The 16584-nt window shown below is 37.3% G+C and overlaps 1 protein-coding gene across 2 annotated transcripts in view; it reads left to right on the top strand.

Annotated features, from left to right (window-relative positions):
* The window catches only part of CNTN5 (contactin 5), a 1343728-nt gene that overhangs the window by 908659 nt on the left and 418485 nt on the right, over positions 1-16584 (top strand). For both annotated transcript variants that reach the window (XM_003253028.3, XM_003253029.3), the window contains one exon: positions 539-634. In XM_003253028.3, coding sequence (XP_003253076.1) covers positions 539-634 — 96 coding nt within the window. The remainder of the gene's footprint in view (positions 1-538; positions 635-16584) is intronic.

The following is a 16584-nucleotide window of genomic DNA, read 5'->3' as shown; positions in this document are numbered from 1 at the left end:
GAAAGTCACATAACTTTCTTATTCACATTTATAGAAAAAGAATACTTTTTCTATTTTTATTATATTTTGTTAGAGCATACAAGCCTCTCAAATTTGGCATACTCATGCTTGGTTTTACACATCATTCTTAGCATGACATATAATGAAGCAGCAGGTGGGACACCAAGTCCTCTAACCAGTTCTGTGTCTTTTCTCACTATGAGAGAATGGGCGTTATTGGTAGTAGAAATATCAATATGTAGGAAATATTATAAAAAATAACTGTGTTAAAAATGCTATACTGCCTAGTTTCTATAATGGCACCTTGAATGGACTGTAAATAAAAATAAAGAATGTGGTTTTTCCATGGATGGTGTAGATTTATTTCCACTGTGGTATTTAAAATTAGATGATGTAGATATATGTTAAAGCCCTCTTGTCACTGATTAGCAAACAAAAGACACCTTGTGAAGACGATAGAAAGTAAGTGCAAGTTACAATCATAACAATTCTTTACATTCTTTTTTCCTTGGATCTAAATGTTTTATTATGTTGACAGATCTGGGAAATTTTAGTGGCCGGACAAGAAGTGCAGTCTCTGTGAGGGAAGGCCAGGGTGTCGTTCTGATGTGCTCTCCTCCGCCACATTCACCAGGTACAGTAGGATCTCATTCTTTGCTGCTGCTGCTCTTTTTTTGCGATGTGTTCGTTCTTTTAGACAATATATTGATGGGAGAACATTTCAGGTGAAATGTGCATGGTTTTCTTGACATGTATCAGAGTGCCACATGAGTAATTCAAGATCACGTACTCTAAATGTCATTAGACAGGATACTGAACTCCAATAAGATTGTTTTATTGCCATTCTAACTGTTAACTGTCACTGTTATGCCTCTGTCTTCTGTCAGTGAAGAATATATTGCCTAGAGCACAAGGGAAGCGATAAACTGAGAGAATGAAAACTTTTCAAAATAGTTTGGAGTATCAGAGTTGAGTTAACTGAATACCAATGTGCATCTTGTTTCAAAAGATAAACTGGATGCTTAGTTGTTTATGGTGCTTTTTGCCACACTGGAATTAGAACTTCTAAGAAATGGTTTTTTTGAATTTCAAACAAAACTGCAATCTAGTTAGTACTTTTTGGCTCTTTGAGGTCTTGTTTGTAAAAGTCATGGTGAGTACTTTATATGGCTTGAGGAAGCAGAAAACTAAACTCTACTCAGATTAATTATACGTCCTTTTGCAAGCTCACACCTAATTATATCTATTTTGTTTGAGTTTTATAATTTGAGATGAGTACTCCTTTGGAACTTAGTATAGCTTTACTATAAGTTAAGAGTGACCAGCATCAGTTAAAGAGAGAGAGAAAGAGAAAGAGCACAAAGAAGAACCAAGGAATGAAGGCCTTAATTAACAACTGGTAACAGAATTGAAGGTCTTGGTATGTCAGTAATTTTTTCTTCTTTAATTAGAGTGATGGCCATATTTGCTTCTAGGTTATATTATCAGTGTAGTAGTAGAGCCCAATTTGGCTCTACTGTACATAAGTTTTTAATAACAAAATGGCCTACATTGATTTTCTTAAGGCTTCTTTATCTTTGTCTGATCCCCCTTCTATATTTTTAATCGAAAGTATGCTGCATATCAACAGGAACATATTTTTGAAAACATTTTTATTTGAAACTCAGATAATAATTACAATTAGGAACAATGGTTGAGTTGTAACTCTCCAATTCCTGTACATCAATCCAATTACTCTAATCTTTCTGTGAAAGGTTTGGGAAGTTTACAGTAAACATATCTAGTCTTGCCTGCATCTAAATCCAGATTTAGGTTCTTTCAAGACAACATCTGTTTTAATTTTTTTAATGGATAAGACAAAAATTTATATTACATTTAGGGAAATTGTATAGCGTTAATATAGGTCATGTCTCATATTGGTTATTAAACAGATTTCATCTGAAGGGGTTATCAGTTGAATAATTGTTACAGATTACAAAAAAGGGGAAAAGAAGGGGAAGGAGAAAGTGAATATAACAGGCTTTATAGAGGATGAATGAATCCATCACTAGACTGACAGGAGTTAACAACATAAAGTGACCCCCGTGGGAAAATAAGCAAGATTTTCTGAGATATGATCTATATTTTAAGGCTGTTGGAAGGTGTATTTTTAAACAAAGTGAAATGGCAGAGGATAATATAGAAATCAAAACTGCAGGATTACACATAAATTATCCAATTGGCGGAGAAAACTGTTCACAGATTTCTGATGGGAGAATATAGTACAATGAATTGCATATATGGTAAGATAAGCATAAGATAAGAATAGGCACTAATAACTGATTAAATAAATAATAATGTGATCTCTGAGATCAATATATGTAAATTAAATGACTGTTCAATAATCGTGTTTTACAACCGAACTCATCCGCTTGACCAAGGCCAACTTGATAGGTCGTTACCACAGCTGCAGTCTCTCAATTGCCACATTTACAAGCTTCCTATTTTCTGAACAGCGTCCACTATCTTCTCCTCACTCCTTTAGTACCCTGATTCCAGGAGTCCTTTAATGTCATGGAAATCTACAAATCATTGATCCTACCCTATTTTCATTCTACTCCACCTCCTTTGATTCTTACTTTTCTCCTTCAGTTATTATCATATTCTTTTATACAGCTTCAACTTTGTCATCTCTCTTTTGCTTTCTCACACTGACGTCCCAGTTTGCAAAACCCTAATCATGATATAGATCCAACGCTTAGCCTACTTCACATATGAATCTATTCAGGTTAATATTACTGTTAAACAATCCCCAAAACCAAAGCACACACACAAAACAAATGAACAAAAAACCAATTATGCAGACTGCTGTCAATTTAAAATAAAAATGATGAACTTCACATGCATCTTAATGTTAACTAGAATTGTTTTTTTTTATACTTTAGGTTTTAGGGTACATGTGCACAATGTGCAGGTTTGTTACATATGTATCCATGTGCCATGTTGGTGTGCTGCACCCATTAACTCGTCATTTAGCATTAGGTGTATCTCCTACTGCTGTCCCTCCAGCCTCCCACAACAGTCCCCGGAGTGTGGTGTTCCCCTTCCTGTGTTCATGAGTTCTCATTGTTCAATTCCCACCTATGAGTGAGAACATGCGGTGTTTGGTTTTTTGTCCTTGCGATAGTTTACTGAGAATGATGGTTTCCAGTTTCATCCATGTCCCTACGAAGGACATGAACTCATCATTTTTTATGGCTGCATAGTATTCCATGGTGTATATGTGCCACATTTTCTTAATCCAGTCTATCGTTATTGGACATTTGGGTTGGTTCCAAGTCTTTGCTATTGTGAATAGTGCCGCAATAAACATACGTGTGCATGTGTCTTTATAGCAGCATGATTTATAGTCCTTTGGGTATATACCCAGTAACGGGATGGCTGGATCAAATGGTATTTCTAGTTCTAGATCCCTGAGGAATCGCCACACTGACTTCCACAATGGTTGAACTAGTTTACAGTCCCACCAACAGTGTAAAAGTGTTCCTATTTCTCCACATCCTCTCCAGCACCTGTTGTTTCCTGACTTTTTAATGATGGCCATTCTAACTGGTGTGAGATGGTATCTCATTGTGGTTTTGATTTGCATTTCTCTGATGGCCAGTGATGATGAGCATTTTTTCACGTGTTTTTTGGCTGCATAAATGTCTTCTTTTGAGAAGTGTCTGTTCATGTCCTTCACCCACTTTTTGATGGGGTTGTTTTTTTCTTGTAAATTTGTTTGAGTTCATTGTGGATTCTGGATATTAGCCCTTTGTCAGATGAGTAGGTTGCAAAAATTTTCTCCCATTCTGTAGGTTGCCTGTTCACTCTGATGGTAGTTTCTTTTGCTGTGCAGAAGCTCTTTAGTTTAATTAGACCCCATTTGTCAATTTTGGCTTTTGTTGCCATTGCTTTTGGTGTTTTAGACATGAAGTCCTTGCCCACGCCTGTGTCCTGAATGGTATTGCCTAGGTTTTCTTGTAGGATTTTAATGGTTTTAGGTCTAACATTTAAGTCTTTAATCCATCTTGAATTAATTTTTGTAAAAGGTGTAAGGAAGGGATCCAGTTTCAGCTTTCTACATATGGCTAGCCAGTTTTCCCAGCACCATTTATTAAATAGGGAATCCTTTCCCCATTTCTTGTTTTTGTCAGGTTTGTCAAAGATCAGATAGTTGTAGATATGCGGCATCATTTCTGAGGGCTCTGTTCTGTTCCATTGATCTATGTCTCTGTTGTGGTACCAGTACCATGCTGTTTTGGTTACTGTAGCCTTGTAGTATAGTTTGAAGTCATGTAGCGTGATGCCTCCAGCTTTGTTCTTTTGGCTTAGGATTGACTTGGTGATGAGAGCTCTTTTTTGGTTCCATATGAACTTTAAAGTAGTTTAACAAAATTCCACAACCCTTCATGCTAAAACCTCTCAATGAATTAGGTATTGATGGGACATATCTCAAAATAATAAAAGCTATCTATGACAAACCCACAGCCAATATCATACTGAATGGGCAAAAACTAGAAGCATTCCCTTTGAAAACTGGCACAAGACAGGGATGCCCTCTCTCACCACTCCTATTCAACATAGTGCTGGAAGTTCTGGCCAGAGCAATCAGGCAGGAGAAGGAAATAAAGGGTATTCAATTAGGAAAAGACGAAGTCAAATTGTCCCTGTTTGCAGATGACATGATTGTATATCTAGAAAACCCCATCATCTCAGCCCAAAATCTCCTTAAGCTGATCAGCAACTTCAGCAAAGTCTCAGGATACAAAATCAATGTACAAAAATCAAGCATTCTTGTACACCAATCACAGGCAAACAGAGAGCCAAATCATGAGTGAACTCCCATTCACAATTGCTTCAAAGAGAATAAAATAACTAGGAATCCAACTTACAAGGGATGTGAAGGACCTCTTCAAGGAGAACTACAAACCACTGCTCAATGAAGTAAAAGAGGATAAAAACAAATGGAAGAACATTCCATGCTCATGGGTTGGAAGAATCAATATCGTGAAAATGGCCATACTGCCCAATGTAATTTATAGATTCAATGCCATCCCCATCAAGCTACCAATGACTTTCTTCATAGAATTGGAAAAAACTAGAATTTTTTTAAAAACCTATTATTTTTATTATACTTTAGTCAAATGTTTTATGTGTCTTCCCCAGTCTCACTCTCAGGTGATAAACATGCATCCTATTATGTTGTAAAAGAGAAAGCAATTAGAAAATAACCTCCACAAGCCCTCATCACCAAGTCACACACCAGTTAGCATTTGTAGCCATACACTCTGACTTCCCTTTTTTTAGTATATATTATAGTATACAGTACAGTATATAGTACAGTATAGCATAGTGTAGTATAGTATAGTGTAAGTCAGATACAAAAGAATTTCCTTTTCAAAGGTTTGGCTTATTCAGCGTCCTTGTTCTTCATTCCTTACTTCCAAGGCCACACTCACTTCCTTATCCTTTGTTCCTCCCTATTTTAATTTCAGTAAACAACTTTCCCAGTTGTCTTATTTACAGAGCCCACATTTGCTACCCACTCTGAAATTACCCCTCCCATCACAACAGCTTTTCCCGCTGAAACCGCTCTTCCTGCCAGTGTAACCGCATTCCTGCACCTTTCAAGTTAGCCAATCAGGTTCAGCTTAGATTGTGCAGTCCAACTCCAGCCAGTGGAGGCAGGACACATTAGCAGGGATAAGCTGCATTAAGGATAAAAACCTCTTCCCTCCTTTGTTTGGTGTGCTCTCATGACCAGACTTGGGAGCAGCATTCTTCTACAGAAGCAAGTTTTGCCTTGCTGAGAAATCCTTTCTTTACATGTTCTTTTTCTTTGCGACTCCAAGTTTTACTTCTGACAGTATAGTATAGCATATGCATTTGTTGCAGTTCTAAGACTGATCTCTCAACTTGTGTGCTCTGTAGTTCCTCTTTTTTTGCCTACCTTAAGAAATTGTTTCAGGAGTACCCCTTCTTCTGCATTTTTATCAGAGATTGATTCCTCTTCTGGAGCAGTCCCATCAACATGGAAACCTGCTATTCTTTCCTCCATATAAAAATAAAACAAAGTAAATCTCCATTGGCCAATGCTGTCTTCATTCAGCTACTACCTGATTTTTGATTTTCCTTTACAGTAAAACTTCAAAAACTTTGTCTTTATATACTCTATCCAATTCTATTCCTCTCAGTCAGTCTGTGTGTTTCTCTCTTCCCCCTCTTTTTGTCTCTACTCTTTCTCTTTTTAACAGATTTATTGACATGCAATTTTTATCCCAGAAAATTCACACATTTTAAGTGTACAGTTCAATGAATTTTGGTACATTTATATAATTGTGACTTCATCACCAAAACTCAAAAGATACTTCCATCATTTCAAAAAGTCACTCAGTCCCTCTCCTACTCATGTCCCTAGGCAATTTTTGCTATGCTTTCTGTCTCTATAGTTTTGACTTTTCTAGAAAATTTGTTGTATTTTATTTAAGACATGTTTTTGCCATGTTACTCAGGCTGGTCTCGAACTCCTAGGCTTATGCGATCTGCTCACCTGTAATTGCAAAGTGGTAGGATTATAGGCATGGGCCACTGGGCCCAGCCGGAAATTTCATTTTAATGCAATCATAAAATCTGCAATCTATGTATGTGCACGTCTGTGGGTGCTTGGTTTCTTTTACTTGGCAGAATCTGAGGTTCATTTGTATCATGGCATGTATCAATAGTTTGTTGCTTTATATTGCTGAATAGTATTTCATTTTAAGAACACATTCCATTTTGTTTATCCATTTGGATTATTTTCAGTTCTCTTGCGGGTCACTTCCTTCTCCATAAAACACTGTTTTCACTTAGCTTAAAAGATTCCTCACTCTTGATATTCCTCCACTCTTTCTTCTTAATCTCCTTTGCTGATTTGTCTCATCTCCTCAAACTCTTAATTTTATAGTCCCCCAAGTGTCAGTACTATAACTTCTTATTTCCTTAATAAACTCACACTTTGTTAGTTTTCACCTGATAATAAAGCTTTAAATATCTAAATATCTGAAATCTCCCTAACACACATCTCTAACCCAGGCTCTGGCTTGTATGTATATCCAGCTGCCTATCAGTATTTTCATTTAGTTGGCTAATAGGCACCTCAGTCTTAACCATGTCTAAATCTGAACTCCTGGTTATTTCTTCCCCAAACCTTCTCTAGCTGCAGTCTTTTCCACCTCTATTAATAGAAATTTCATTCTGTACATCAGGCCTCAGAGCCATTCTTCACTTCTCACTTTCTCTACACCCCACATACAAACCATCGGTAATTTTATTGGTGTCAGCCCACTTTCTGGTCCATAGACAACATCTTGCTGTGTACTCACATGGTGGAAGGGGCCCAAGAGCTCTCTTGGGCCTCATTTATAAGTGCACTAATCTCATTCATGAGGGCTTCACTCTCATGACTTGATCACTTACCAAAACTCTCCCCAACTAATACCAGCACATTGGCAGTTAGGATTTCAACATACTACTTTTGAGGGGATATAAACATTCATACCATAGAAGGTGGTATTTGGAGATGGGGCTTTTTTTTTAGTTTTATATGAGGCCTTGAAGGTTAGGCCTTTATGATAAGATTAATGACTTTATTAGAAGAGACACCAGAGAGCTCTCTTTCTCTACTGAATGTGAGAAAACAAAGAAGGTGTCCATCTGCAAACCAGAAAGAAAGCCCTCATCAGAAACCAACCATGCTGTCACCTAATCCCAGACTTCCAGCCTCCATAACTGTGGGAAAATAAATTTCTGCTGTTTAAGTCACCCAGTCTGTGGTATGTTGTTATGGCAACTTGAGCAGACTAATGCACCATCTCATTCAGCTTCATATCAAAGCCAAAGTCCTTACCATCGCTTGGAGAAGCCTCACCATTTGCCTCCGCTTGATCTCTCTGAACTCAGCTACTGCTTTCCCTCCTACTCTCTTTCTTGTAGTTATCGTCATTTCCTTGATGTCTCCTGCCTTAAGGCCTTTGCAGTCGCTATTTCCTAGGCCTGGATCATGTATATCCAGGTATATGAATGGCTCACTCCCTCACATCCATGTCTTTCTTTAAATATCACCTTAGTAAAACCTTTTATGATCTTCCTCTTTTGATTTCCACTCCACAGTTCATTTCTCCATCTTTGCTTTATTTTTCTCCATAATACTCACCACATTCCATATACTGCCTTGATTTTTCTCCATAATGCTCATAGCATTCCATATACGGCACACATTTACTTACTTAGTTGTTCATAGTTTGTCTCCTTCGGTTACAATGCAAATTCTACTAAGACAGAAATTTTGTAGGTTTTGTTCACTGTTATTACCCCAGTGCCTAGGACAGAGTATGAGCTCAAAAATATTTATTGAATGAATCTATGTATAATATTCAGAAATATGTGAAATGAGCCCAGGTTTTAATAAACATCAGAAACTTTGATGGAAAAGTCATAAATAAGAATGGGAAAAAACAGATCAGCTATGTAACAAGAAAACCTTTTTTAAGATTTACCTTTTTCTCATAATTATGTTGTGAAATGGTGCATTAATTTTAGTGCCTTGCCTATTTGCTTTAAAGAAGAACTTTGAAACTATCTTGGGAAAATATAGTCAAAAATGCTTGCTGAAGAAACAGAATATAGTAGTCCATTTTCATATTGCTATGAAGAAATACCTGAGACCGGGTAATTTATAAAGAAAAAGAGGTTTAACGGACTGACAGTTTCACCTGGCTGGAGGGCCTCACAATTATGGCAGAAAGTGAAGGAGGGGCAAAGGCACGTCTTACATGGTGGCAGGCAAGAGAGCATGTGCAAGGGAACTGCTATTTCTAAAGCCACCAGATCTTGTGAGACTTATTCACCATCATGAACACAATGGGAAAAATTCACCCCCATGATTCAGTTACCTCTCACTGGATCCATCCCACAACACGTGGGGATTATGAAAGCTACAATTCAAGATAAGATTTGGGTGGGGACGTGCCAAACCAAATTACAGAGGAAGTGAGAAAAGAATAATCCAGGGTGAAGTTTCTGATCTGACATTTATTAGCAATGACTTCAACAACTGCCTTTGTTTGGGTGGAATGAGATTGATACTATGAAATTAGTAAATAACCTGATACATGCTAGAAATCTTAGAACCAAGTTTCTGTTTCATCCAAATAGTCATGTAGATTATCATAGCATACTTGTTCAACTGTTGCTTGATTGCATTTTGTTTCCCAATCTTGTTTTACGTCCTTTTTTCAAATCATAATTAGTTTGTTATTTTATCTGTTGGAACAATACAATGTAAAGTGTCGGGAGTCATTTTATTATTTTTATCTTTCCAAGTAGATTATATGTTCTTTCAGTATATGAAGCTTACCACCTTCTACTTCATATTCCCAATATGTAGCACAGTGTCTGATCCTTACTAGGTGTTCATTAAATGCATGTGAAATAACTGAGTGAAATGCTGATTCTAATAGTTGAGTTTTGCAAGGTTTTAGACAGTTCCTGTCAGCCTTCTGGTATTAGCTCATTGTATCCTATATTCATGACAGATATTTGGGTCACGTAATATCACATTCATGTATTGCTATTTGAAAGTGTAGCAGCTACTATGATTCAGTGGAAGTTGTATGAAATGATAAAACAGTTCATACATCAGAGAAGATTAAAAATTATTCAGAAACAGCCCACAGATCCATTTTCTTATTACCTCAAATAGATGTGCAATGCTCATTTTTCTTCAAATAAAAGCAAAAGCTTAGATTGAGTTGATAGCTAAATTTCTCTGTTTTCTTCCCAAGAGATCAATATTAATCCCTGTCAACAACATATGTACATGAAAATATCTTGTTTGGATACTGAGGTGGTTATTCATCTATAAGACAATAAATATATATATGTTTGAAATGTTAAGTACACCTACCCCAAATGAGTTTTGATTGCCAAAAAACATGTTTTTCAATTTAGTAATTTTGAAATCGAGGGTTATATTGTAAAGAAAGGCTCTGTGAAAATGTAGAAATAGCCTCATAAAACCTATAAACATATATAAAATTATTTTACTATTTAGAAGCTATCATTTATAGATACTTTCTATATAAATAAGCCATTTATTACTATTTTACTTACATATTTGACTTTATTATGTACAGAAACATTCAAAAGCTTATGTTGAAGTGGTTTATTTGCTTTGGGGTATATACCCAGTAACGGGATTGCTAGGTTGAATGGTAATCCTGGTTTTAGTTCTTTGAGAAATGTCCAAACTGCTTTCCACAGAGACTGAGCTAATTTGCATTCCCATGAAAAATGTAGAAGTATTCCCTTTTCACTGCGACCTAACCAATATCTATCTTATCTAATCTATCATCTATCTATCTATCTATCTATCTATCTATCTATCTATCTAATCTATCTATCTATCTCTATCTTCTATCTGTCTGTCTGTCTGTCTGTCTATCTATCTATCTATCTATCTATCTATCTATCTATCTATCTAATCTACCTGTCTATCTATCTATCTGATGGAGTCTTGCTCTGTTGCCAGGCTGGAGAGCAGTGGCATGATCTCAGCTCACTGCAACCTCCACCTCCTGGCTTCAAGCAATTCCCCTGCCTCAGCCTTCCGAGTAGCTGGTAGGTACTACAGGTGCACGCCACCATGCCCAGCTAATTTTTTGTGTTTTAGTAGAGACAGGGTTTCACCATGTTGGCCACGATGGTCTCAATCTCCTGACCTCGTGGTCGGCCCGCTTCTGCGTCCCAAAGTGCTGGGATTACAGACGTGAGCCGCAGCACCCGGCATCTATTGTTTTTGTTTTACTTTTTAATAATAGCCATTCTTGCTGGTATAAGATGGTATCTCATTGCGGTTTTCATTTGCATCTCTCTGATAATTAGTGATGCTGAACATTTTTACATGGTTGCTAGCTGCTTGTATGTTTTCTTTTGAGAAGTGTCTGTTCATATCCTTTGCCTACTTTTTGGTTTTGTTGCATTTGCTTTTGAGAACTTAATCATAATTTTTTTGCTTTCGCCAATGTCTAGAGAGTGTTTCTTAGGTTTTCTTCTAGGATTTTTATAGTTTGAGGTCTTATATTTAAGTATGTAATCCATCTTGAGTTAATTTTTGTATATGATGAGAGATAGGGAGCCAGCTTAATTCTTCTGCATGTGCTTAGCCAGTTTTCCCAGAACCATTTAGTGAATAGGGTATCCTTTCCCTCTTGTTTATTTTTGTCATTATTTTTGAAGATCAATTGGTTGTGGGTATGCAGCTTTAATTCAGGGACCTCTGTTCTGTTCCATTGGTCTATGTGTACCAGTACTATACTGTTTTGGTTATTGTAGCCTTGTAGTATAGTTTGAAGTGGTTATCATGCTTTTTCTGTAGTTTATTTGCCCTCTTTTTATTTTCACTTATTTTTATTAATATGTTTTTAAATTGTAATTTTCTTTCTGTTCATTTCAAAATTTAATATTTTATTTGCTGTTTTCAGAATTACATGCAAAATCTTAATACAGCTATTTAACATTATTTTTGAACAGTTTCAATGCAGTTGTTTTTGGTGATTAATGAATCTGTTTATTCACACAGAATTTGAAGAAGAAAGGGTGTGTAAATTTCTGGCTTTATGAAATACAGTACCTAAGAAGTGGAGAATTTGGTTTAGGATAGGAAAAGATTAGTTGAGTTGTGAATACATGAAGTCTTATATATCTATAGGTAGCTCAGAAAACTGGATATAAATCTCCAGTTCTTGATATACCTGACTCCCATAAAGTGCAAAACCGTAAACAGGTATATCTCACTTAAATATGCTCTCCAAACAATCAATTTCTCTACCATCACTCCTCCAGTTATAGGTGGAATTGTGGTGGTACTCATATCCATCAGGGGGAGTACTAGTGTTGGCTAGTGTTGCATGTACATTGGATCTCAGAGGGAAGGAAAATAAAATCATAATAATCAGTTAAATAGGAAGCACCAAGGCAACTGGACTAAGTGCATAAAGTGAGTATTTGCAGACTAAACTTGCTTTATTTCTGCATATAAGCTTTAAGCCAACATAGAAAATAGCTGAATTTATAATGTAATGAGCTATATAGCGAAGCTTATGCCTGAGCATGCAGCAAACTTAGTGCATAATGCATTTGGTTGTCCTTTTAACACTCCTTCATTGTAAACACTCTAACATATAGTATATCCAGTTTGGAAAGAATAGTCAAAATGCAATGGACACTGAAGGACTAAAGATGCAGGCCCCTTTCTAGATGCTAAATCTAAGCAACCTCTCATTTCCCTTGGCTTTGAGACTCCTTAGAAGTATTGGTTAGAGTAGAGCAAAGAGGTCTTCAGTTTTTGTGTATGAGCTGTAACACTTCAGCTGGGGCATTTCCTATTAAAGAAGGAAAGAAACAAAAGAGAGAATTTTTGTTTTGTGGGTTTTTTTTCCTTTTTTTTGATTCTAAATACTTTTTCTTCAACCTAGTTTAAGACAGGCAGACAGGTTCACCATTCTCAAAATCATTGTGAAGGCAGATAAGGTATAAGTAAACAAATCCAGAGAATACAAGAGGTAGTCCCAAGAACACTATGATGAAGGAATACCAGATATTCTCTGCTTCTAAATAGCTATACTATACCATCATATTTCACCTGGGATTTGGACTCAGACATCCAGGGATTCTCATCCTGGCTCTGACACTTACCATTGGTCTGTCTGTTAAATTGCCCGTAGAGAAGGAATAATAAAAGCTACCTCACAGCATTGTTGTCAGAATTAAGAGGTAGTTTATGTAAGATGATTAGCTCAATGGTTGGAGGACAGTGAGCATTAAATTAACTTTGTCTTGATCATCTGTCTTCAAAAACCCTCTTTAAAATGCAAATACTTTTGAGAAAGGGGTTGTCTCAAATCATTATCTGCTAACATTAATTAACAGTTGGCAGAGATTAGTTGACATCAAGCTGACAAAGCAACTAGAAGATGAATGACACTTGGAAATGGAAATCTCAGAGTTTAAGAAGGGGAAGGGATCAAGAAAAGGATAAATGAATCCTGACAGTTAAGTGAAAGGGTATCAAGTATCATTGCTATCTTCAGGAGACCTCTTTATCCTAAAACGATAAATACCAGAAATTGTTCCCTTAAAGCTGTATAAAATGGCAACCAAAATGTCACAGAGGTAAAAACAAAATATTTTTGATGATAGTTTTACTTAAAATGAGATTTTACATTGTACAATCTAAATCTCATAATTTAAAATGATGTAATTACAACAAGGACAAGAAAAAATGGACAAGACTTTTTTGGCATCTTTAATCTTGCAAAATAGTAAGATACCATGATACTCCTTGCTTCAAAATTAACTTTTATACCACAAACACAAAAAGTAATTGTTCCAAAAATATTTAAGGATTTCCACAAATTTCTAAAGATTTCTCTTAGTTGTTTAATTTCAAATCACTATATATTTACATAAGACCTTTATTCTGTGAGAGTTATCACGCAGACTTTCATTTTTTAATAATTTTGTTTTATTGATTGAAGCTGTTTTCCAAACATGTCTTTATTAAATTAATGAAACCCACAACTTTTATAAGATTTACAGTTTTACTTTGAAATACGTTAACGTTGTATTCTTACATTTTAGAAGTAACTTATGCAAAAGATACTGGCAAGATGGAAATAAATAGATTCTAGGAAGTGTAATTGAGTGAGACGAATTTTAAAAGTAATCAATTAGTCATTATTATGTGATTATGACTTTTTTTCCTAAAAGGATCTTGTAATTAGGGTGACTTGAGTTATATTATTTGGACACAGAGAGCTCTATTTTTAAGTTTTGCCTAGAATTAGCTATCTCTTTGGATAAATAGAAGCAAAGAAAATCAGTATTTTACATTTTATATGTATCCTATTCTATCTTTATCCCTGTTTTATAAGTAGGTTATTGTTACCACCATGTTGCAAATGGTAATATTGAAGCTCAGAGAGCAAGTTGCCTAAAATCTCATGGCTAATAAATAAAAACACAAAGATCCACGTCTGTGATTTCAAACCCTATGTCCTTTTGACTATATCATATGGTCCTTACACATTAAGTATATTGTATTGTATTAGTGCATTATCACACTGCTATGAAGAAATACCTGAGACTGGGTAATTTAGAAAGGAAAGACGTTTAATTGACTCACGGTTCTGCAGGGCTGGGGGCCTCAGGAAACTTAAAATCATGGCAAAAGGGGAAGCAAATACATCCTTTTTCACATGGTGGCAGCAAGAAGAATTGCCAAGCAAAAGGAGGGAAAGAAGGTTACAAAACCTTCAGATCTCTTGAGAACTCGCTCATTGTCATGAGAACAGCATGAGGATAACCACTCTCATGATTAAATTACCACTCACCAGGTCCCTCCCACAACATGTGAGGATTATGGGAGCTTCAATTCAAAATGAGATTTGTGTGGAGGCACAGCCAAACCATATTATTCCACCCCTGGCCCCTCTCAAATCTCATGTCCTCACATTTCAAAACACAGTCATGCCCTTCTAACAGTCCCCAAAAATCTTAACTAATTCCAGCATTAACTCAAAAGTCCAAGTCAAGTCTTATCTGAGACAAGGCAAGTTCCTTTCTGGTTTGAGCCTCCAACATCAAAAGCAAGTTAGTTACTTCCTACATACTATGGGAGTACAGGCATTGGATAATTACAGCCATTCCAAATGGGAGAAATTGGCCAAAATGAAGGAGTTAGAGGCCCCATGCAAGTCCTAAATCCAGTGGGGTAGTCAAATCTTAAAGGTTCAAAATGATTTCCTTTGACTACATGTCCAACATCCAGGTCACAGTGATGGAAGAAGTGGGCTCCCATGGCCTTGGGCAGCTCTGCCCCTGTAGCTTTGCAGGGTACAGCCCCCTCTCAGCTGCCTTCATGGGCTGGCATTGTTTGTGACTTTTCAAGGCTCACATTGCCAGCTGTCAGTGGACCTACTATTCTGGGGTCTGGAGGACAATGGCTCTCTTCTCACAGCTACACTAGGCAATACCCAAGTGGGGACTCTGTGTGGGGGCCTCCAATCCCACATTTCCCTTCCACACTGCCTTAGCAGAGGTTCTCCATGAGGGCTCTGTCCCTGCAGCAAACTTCTGCCTGGACATTCAGGCACTCCCATATTCTGAAATTTAGGCAGAGGTTCCCAAACCTCAATTCTTGACGTCTGTGTACCTCCAGGCTCAACACCACATGGAAGATGCCAAAGTGTGGGGCTTGCACCCTCTGAAGCCATGGCCTGAACTGTACCTTGGCCCCTTTTAGCCACAGCTGGGATGCAGGACACCAAGTCTTGAGTCTGCACAAAGCAGCAGGGCCCTGGGCCTGGCCCACAAAACCATTTTCTCATCCTAGGTCTGTGGGCCTGTGATGGAAGGGGCTGCTATGAAGACCTCTCACATGTTCTGGAGACATTTTCCTGATTGTCTTGGTGATTTACATTTGGCTCCTCATTACCTATGCATATTTGTGCAGCTGGCTTGAATTCCTCCTCAGAAAATGGGTTTTTGTTTCACATTATCAGGCTGCAAATTTTCTGAACTTCTATGCTCTGTTTCCCTTTTAAATGTAAGTTCCAATTCCAAACCTTATCTTCATGAATGCATAAAACCAAATGCTTTTTAGAGCACCCAAGTCATATCTTGAATGCTTTGCTGCTTAGAAACTTCTTCTGCCAGGTGCCCTAAATAATCTCTCTCAAGTTCAACGTTCCACAAATCCCTAGGGTGGGGGCAAAATGCTGCCATTCTCTTTGCTAAAACATAGCAAGAGTCACCTTTATTCCAGTTCCCAACAAGTTCCTCATCTCCATCTGAGACCACCTCAGCCTGGACTTCGTTGTCCATAATAATGTCAGCATTTTGGTCAAAGCCATTCAACATGTATCTGGGAGGTTCCAAACTTTCCCCCATCTTTCTGTCTTCTGAGCCCTCTAAGTCTCTAGGACATTCCAAACATTCCTACATTTTTCCATCTTCTTTTCAGCCCTTGGAACTGTTCCAACCTCTGCCTGTTACCCAGTTACGAATTTGCTTCCACATTTTTAGGTATCTTTTCAGCAGTGCGTACTCTCTGTGGTGCCAGTTTACTGTATTAGTCTGTTCTCATGCTGCTGTGACAAAACACCTGAGACTGGGTAATTGATAGAGGAAAAACGTTTAATTGATTGACAGTTCTGCAGGGCTGGGGAGGCCTCAGGAAACTTACAGTCATGGTGGAAGGGGAAGGAAACATGTCCTTCTTCACATTACAGCAGCAAGAAAAAGTGCTGAGCAAAAGGAGGGAAAGCCCCTTATAAAACCATCTGATCTCGTGAGAACTTACTGACTTCATGAGAACAGCATGAGGGTGACTGCCCCCATGATTAAATTATCCCCCACTGGTTCCCTCCTGAGACATGTGGGGATTATGGGAGCTACAATTTAAGATGATATTTGGGTGGGGACAGAGTCAAACTGTATCACATATTGTTACTGGTGGCAAGTCTG

This window comes from Nomascus leucogenys, chromosome 15 (assembly GCF_006542625.1).
Source record: "Nomascus leucogenys isolate Asia chromosome 15, Asia_NLE_v1, whole genome shotgun sequence".
Classification (NCBI taxonomy): Eukaryota; Metazoa; Chordata; class Mammalia; order Primates; family Hylobatidae; genus Nomascus; species Nomascus leucogenys.
The sequence above is the reverse complement of the archived record's forward strand: the minus strand, read 5'-3'. Positions and strand labels throughout refer to the sequence as shown.